Source organism: Egretta garzetta, unplaced genomic scaffold, assembly GCF_000687185.1.
Source record: "Egretta garzetta isolate BGI_Z169 unplaced genomic scaffold, ASM68718v1 scaffold430, whole genome shotgun sequence".
Taxonomy (NCBI): domain Eukaryota; kingdom Metazoa; phylum Chordata; class Aves; order Pelecaniformes; family Ardeidae; genus Egretta; species Egretta garzetta.
Window position 1 is genome coordinate 2,150,743 of NW_009258267.1, and position 7,087 is coordinate 2,157,829.

Sequence of the window (7,087 nt, forward strand, 5' to 3'; positions counted from 1 at the left end):
CAGTGGAGACATGTGACACCAAAGAGACTTGAGCATCTTTCAGAAATGGTAACACAGGGCAGGAAAAAAGCCAAACAAATAGTAAAACTATGTTTGTCTGAGCAAAATACGCTATGCATGTTCAAAGATACTGGTATTTGGCAGCAGTGAATGCTGTTAAATGTGTTCTTTGTCGCTTTCTTTAAACTCGGATTGCCATTTCATAGATAATACAACAGCGTGTCATAGATAATGAGGCATTGGAGTTGGTAGTGTTAAGCCTGAGTTGGCAGAGATACTTAATGTTGAGAGATATTAAGGAAAAATACAGTCAATGACTAAGTCAAAGGGAGTGGATTTTAACAAAGGTAGCAAAAAAGGGGCTTGTACTGGAGGAGGGTGAGTTGCCTTCTGCACACAATTCTGTAGCTTAGAGGAAGAAACTTTGCATGAAATACCTGAAGGACAGACTGTAATACAAACTGTTCAGAAGTCTTTACAGGCTTGAAGGTCACTGAAGTTTCAGGCTTCTTGTACAGTATCATGTGCCTTGAAGATCTCTGGTGTAACAGTTCAAAGAAGGCACTAATTTCTGTGAATGCTGTCATCATTTCTTTTTTCTGGTAAACCTAGTCAGGGGAATTTTGAAGGTTGATGTAAGAGTTGGAGGGACTGACATATGTAAAATGGCATGAGCGTTTAAGTTGAAATCAATCTTTATCCTGGAAGTCACGTACCACTTAAATACAAACTTTTTGTTAAATTGACATTTTTCCCCGTTAATAGAGGGGTAACTAATTTTGCTGTCGAGTAATGTTACCCCATGACTGTGTAGGAGCTGCTAGCAGGTTTCCCCAGGAGCCATGCCACTGGTGCATTGGATGAATCTGGTGGAAGCAGAGGACAGTGGTAGATTGTTTTGGTGCAGCACTACCACTTTTTCTTCGGAAGCTGGAAGATGTCTTGTGCTGCCTTTTCTGTATGTGTGGCTGTCTAGTGCAACAGAGATCACATAACCTTAGGGCCTATTGACAGTATATTATCGCTTAGTAAAGAACCTCCAAACAAGCATGAAAATTAAATGTAAAACATGTAACTTCTTTGCAGGTTATGACATGTCCACCTTTATAAGGCGTTATAGTAGATACTTGAATGAAAAAGCGTTTTCCTACAGACAAATGGCATTTGACTTTGCAAGAGTGAAGAAAGGGTAAGCAAAATTTAAATATGTGAACTGGCAGGGTTGCCTGACCCATGAAAATCTTGTTCGTGGCATTATGCATCATAGTGTCTCATTGACGTAGTTCTTATGTTCTTTGTTTAGCCACAATGAAACACCAAAATGGTTGGGTTTCTTAAGTATTTGTAATGGGTTAAAAATTGCACGAGGAGGAGAGGAAAGACTGTGGGTAGTCAGGCAAATACTGAAGGCTAAAGTAAGGTGCCTTGCAGAACTGGGAGCTTTAAGTGCTAGGTGTTAAATATGACTCTTATTAAATTGTGCTGCAATGAGACTGTGTTTAGGGTTTGAAGAAGGAAACACTCTGAAACTATATTTAGGATATTTCATTGTGCTCCAGACCCTTTCCATAAGAAAGATGACTGATTACAAAGGAAAACTGAAGTGAACACCTGAAGTTCTTAGCAGGCAACAGAGCAAACAGTTATAAATTGAACAGAACAGGGTTGTAATGTATTGGTATTTATCAGAACATTTTTTTGGTCTCTGACTGCTCTAACTGGGACTTTAATGGCTCTAGATTCTCTCCTGAAGCACAGAGACCGCAGCAAATGGCTTAACACCCACTGAAGGTGCAGCTTAATTGACTGCATGCCAACGATGCTCCTGCTAATCATGAGTTGCATACAGGATTGCTCTGGAAGTTCCGGTGTATTCTGCAGCTTGGGATTCTGAGCAGTTCATGCAGGCATCGCTGCCAGGCTTTCCTCTCCTGCTTCTCAAACTGTCACGTAGCTGGATGGCATTCCCACAGTGGGGACCAAAGTAGTTATCTCCTGAACCTACCTGGAATATGAATCATTAAGAACTTTTTTGACATGAAGACTAGTAGCTAGTTGGATTGATATTTCAGGCGGGCTTTGATCCAGGAGGCTGCTGTAGTGCTAGCATCTTTAGTTCCCTTTGTCACCTAGTGCCTTCAAACACTTCATGCTAAATAAACATGTTTGACTTGCTAGTAATCCTTCTATTCCTGGAAAGGCTTTCTAGGCATGTTATTTCTGGTGCTCAAAACAAGGTGCTGCCTCAGAGTATAGCATAAAATAAGTAAAAGTGGTGGTATGCATTCCCTAAGAGGAGATGCTATACCTGTCAGTGGCCAGAACGGGGCAATATATAATGGCGGTTGTGCAGGTTTGTGATATTCAGAGATTAAAACGGTCATGCCTGAAGACTGATATTAGACTATGAGTGGTAATTAAGGAATGCTACACATCCATGGCTGCCATGTGATCCCATTGGAGTAACAGTTCAGGACTCATAAGGCAGGTCAAAGTCAGTGGGAGTGCTATGAAGGAGTAATGGAATTAATTGGTACCCAGGAATACCGAGGAAAGAAGCTCTAAGCAAAGATTGTCCTGATTTAAATTGTCACCGAATTGGCATGCACATCTTGTGGCACTTGATGGGGAAAAATCCCCCCCAACCTATAGAGTTTCTTCTCTCCAGTGACCGCAGACACGTCATTGAAAATGACTTTTAGCAATGAGTTGTCATTAGTTATTCATAAAAAACTTAATGCACAAAGACTACTAGTTCTCCACGTACTTCTATGACAGTATTTCTTGTCAAGTTATTTAAACTCTCAGTGTTTTCTTTCCATAAAGAGATCAATCTCCTGTATTCATCACTCTTAAGACAATCCCCTTCTGTGCCTGCTGTCAGGCAGGGTGGCTGGGTGAGGTATTTTCCATGCCAGTTCTTGTGATGTTGTGGGAAGCAGGAGAACCAGACAGTCTTCCAAATGTTTGAAATGGGTTATAGCAGCTTTAAGCTTAAATTTAGGCAACATATCAGTTTGGGGAGAGGGAGAGGGGAAGCACCATGGCTTCTAATCTGTGTTCCCTCTTGCAGAGCTGATGGTGTAATGAGAACAATGGCTCCTGAAAAGCTACTGAAGAGTATGCCAATATTGCAGGAACAAATTGATGCACTACTTGAATTTGATGTATGTATTGAAGCTGACCCAGAATCAACACTGGGCAGTGACTTATAAATTCTGCATTGTAATTAAAACACTTCACCTTGTAGGTAATGCTTTACTGATCGTGCCATTATGTGGGAAAAAAATCCTCTTTTCAGTATCCCACTGAGGTAGAGTGAGGTAAAGGATGGCCCTTTCCTATATATTAAAAATGTGCAGATTCTACCTTTTGTTTTTTTGTTTGTAGAGAGGGTAGGGAAACAGTGTGGGAAATGAGGGCTCTTGAGGAATGCTGACTCGGAGCAGGGGGCTTCATCTTCTGCATCAGTGAGGGGAAGAAATGGATGAAGCAAGGAGACTGAAGAATCTTTTTCTGTCTCTTGGCAACCAACTTCTTTTTGGGGGAGAGAAAAAGCTATTAAAATATCACATGTACATTGTTTGGCTTCCTCAAAACCTTCATCTGGTTTTCAGCTGTAGGCTGGATTGGATAAACTTTAATCTAGACTATGCATAGAAATAAGTGTCTACAACGGATTTATAATGTACTAATGTTATGAATGTTGGTGGGATTACTTATCCGCCTTAAAGATAAAACCAGGAGTCAGTTGTTGTAGGAGATAGAGTGTAATGTTGCAAAGAGGCTTTTGAAGGAAACCATCTTGAAGTTCTATTCTTGGTGGGCAGAAGGACACGGTCCCAGATGGAAGGCAGAGCCCACTACAGCTTTCAGAGGAAGGCCTTAGAAATACATGTCTCGCTAATGTGTTTTCGTTACTTAAACAGCATAGGAATTGTGATAATGGCCTTGGAAGAGGAGATTTTTTTTTAATAAAACAAACATCTTTTTAATAAATAAGCGCTTCTTTTCTGCCCAAGTTAATGGGAGAACTGGAAGAGTCTTGGCATCATTAATGCCACTGTATGACCTAGTAGACTACTGAGGTTTTGTTCAGCTCTTGTGTGAACTGACATCTTTTGTCCAGTTTCATTAAAGCTTTGTTAATAGCATCTCTGCTTTCCACCTCTGTGATAGGTGAAGGATTCTAGGCTAAGATGTTTAGTGTTGATGGAGATACTCCTCTGGATTGGTTTGGAGTGGTGAAGAAGGCAATCCTTGATCTGCTAACTGAAACCTTTGTTTGGTTTCTTTGTGTGAAAGCTTGTATTCAGTGCTTGATTCTATAACAGCATCAGATACCTGCTGCAAGCTAAAACTGATTGCATTCAGTAGATCTGCTGTAAATAACTGGTATTTTTTTTGTAGGTTCATCCAAATGAACTGACAAATGGTGTCATAAATGCTGCATTCATGCTTCTATTTAAAGATCTTATCAAACTTTTTGCTTGCTACAATGATGGGGTTATTAACTTACTAGGTAAGTGACCTGGTGTCTATATCTCGCATACCATGAGCAAGTGAAAAACAAGTTTCAGACCTGCTTCAGTTTTGTGGTTTGTTTTTTTTTACTTAATTTTCATTGAAACTTAATACCTTTCTCTTTACTATTCTATTCTGAAGTGAGAGAAAACTTTAAGCCATAACCTCTTACATTAGTGTTCAACCTCAGGCTGTATTGTCTTATGCCCTTAAAATCCTAGAGAAGCCTACTTAAAGGTACTGAGCATTTCTGTGCCTAAAGAAATGTACAGTGCTGTGTGAGCTTCCATAGTATGTACTGCAGGGTTAGCAAAGCAACTTTTGCTATTTGATTGCATTTTTAAGATGCCCAGATTATTCTGTTACATATGCTATGTGATAGCCTTATGTGGAGTAATACACCCCTGAATAACATTCCTGATCTGTCTGAAAGTGTGACTGCCAAAGCTGGATCCCCTCAAGAGCCCTACCTACTGTCAGCCTGCAAAGTCTATAGGAGGCTGTGGGCACGTTCTGAAGCTCAGACAGCTTGGCGTGATCACCAGCTTAACGTACCTTAAGCTGTTCCTGCCAAAGGTTTTGTTATGGAGTCTAAAACCAGGAGCTGCCTGGTAAACTGCAGGAAACATAACTGACCCCACAGAAAATTAGCTTTGACTATTAAAACTTGTGAGCACTTCAGCTGGTCTATAAGGACAGCTAAAAACTGAGATTGCTTGAGGAGCATGACTGGCCTAAAACTCCAGCTGCAACTGCAACAGGAAGAAACAGAGAGGTTACAGAGGCTGAACAGGCAAAAAGATGTTCCTGAGCTGTAAAGCTCAGAAAGCTTTTTTTAATCCATGTTGCAATGCTTTCTGATGGTTTCATAAATGTAAGTCCCCAGGTATTTTGCCTGAAACTATAGGCCTGGGAAGCTTATGGAGCAGATACAAATGTGTTGGGCATAACAGATGGATTGATATTTTGCTGTCTACTGCTACTTAAAGCATAAATTCAGGTTGAAATATGTGGTAGTTGTGCTTGATAAAGGACACGAACCAACTTTAGAGAGCTACTGAAGTGAAAAAAGTACTATTCTTTGGAGTGAAGACAACTTGGGAGAGAACATATATTAATACATGTTTAAATATCCTTAATTACTTTGAATTTTAAGTGGGTAGCTACTTCACCTGCTTACTGTTTACCTTTAAAAACCTGGTTTACACACACGCACACACAATGCTATGGCTGGTTCGGGTGCAATTTTATGGTCTATATAATTCTTGAGCGACTCAGCAAGTCCAACTTCTAAACTCTACTAAGGACTAGGAACACCACTAGATTAGTGTCCAAGTAGAAAAATGTTGATGGGGTACAATATTCTTGAAACATGACTTTCCTGAAAACTAGAGTTGCTGATGAATGCAGGCCTAATGTAAGATATCTTAACTGAAATTTGCCAAATTATTTCTCTAGAGAAATTTTTTGAAATGAAAAAGGGACAATGTAAAGATGCTCTTGAAATCTACAAACGATTTCTTACTCGAATGACCAGAGTATCAGAGTTTCTTAAAGTTGCAGAGGTAAGTGACTTCCAGTCTTCTGGAGTCTGGCACTTAAGTATTTTGTGAATTTTTTAGCACTGATATAAAATATTAATCGCACTTGTTAAGCATCTGACTCACTGTGTATAAATGTGAGGTAGTATAGTTCCTGGATCTGCTTGTTCAGCGCTTCTTGAAGTAGTTAAGCCCTGCTTAGGATGTCCACGTCTCTACTGTGCAGCCAGCCGCAACTTCCCTGGTAATGTAACAGATGACATGACTTCAATCATTTTTTAGAAATGCTGTAATAAATGCATGCTTCCGGGCAGGGTTGAACGTTAGAGGAAGATAGAGCAATTAGGAATAAAAGCATAATGATTTTAGAAGTCTGCTTTTCAAGTCTTTGCAGCCAACTACAAGTTAACTGGAATGTGAGATTTTCCTGGGTTTATTCCTTGTTATCATCCTCTTATGTGGATAATACAAATATTACATGGCTAATTAACTCTTTTGCTGGGCTCTCATTTGTAGTAGTCTGCTCCTTGGCACAAGATGCACATTTTCCATGTTTCATGCTTCATTATAATGGACAGCAGTAATGAGCTGAATAAAAAGGTTGTTTCTTTACTAATTTACTTAACAATTTATGAAGGAGCCTGCTAGCCTCCTGAATGGCATGTAAGGTCCGATATGAATGTTAAACTTGAGGGAGTGAAGTACTTTAGACACCTATAGGTCAGCTTTGCAGGACGGGGATTATAGTGACTGTACTTCAGGATTACAAGGTGCAGTGGAGCTTGTTCTTCTGCAAAAGCTAAGCCAACAGGCACTTTGACGAGCCATAGTGAAGCAACAGGACAAGTAATAGAAGATTGCAGGCTTAGACCTCATCTTGCTGTGTTTGCAATGCTAGGAAAGAAGGGCAGAACAACGAAGTGACTTGAGCTTTAGCATTCCTTTTAAGTGATGTCTTCTAGGATTTGCTCACTGGCTGAATTTCAGAGAACTTCATTGGGATAGTCAGGTATCTGGGTACT

At 40.0% G+C, this 7,087-nt stretch overlaps 1 protein-coding gene across 1 annotated transcript in view; it reads left to right on the forward strand.

The window, feature by feature from the left end:
• SNAP91 (synaptosome associated protein 91) overlaps nt 1-7,087 on the forward strand; it is a 68,897-nt gene that overhangs the window by 21,967 nt on the left and 39,843 nt on the right. The window contains 4 exon segments of the mRNA XM_035903892.1: nt 1,087-1,189; nt 3,074-3,167; nt 4,411-4,522; nt 5,983-6,089. Of these exon segments, the coding sequence (XP_035759785.1) occupies nt 1,087-1,189; nt 3,074-3,167; nt 4,411-4,522; nt 5,983-6,089 (416 nt within the window).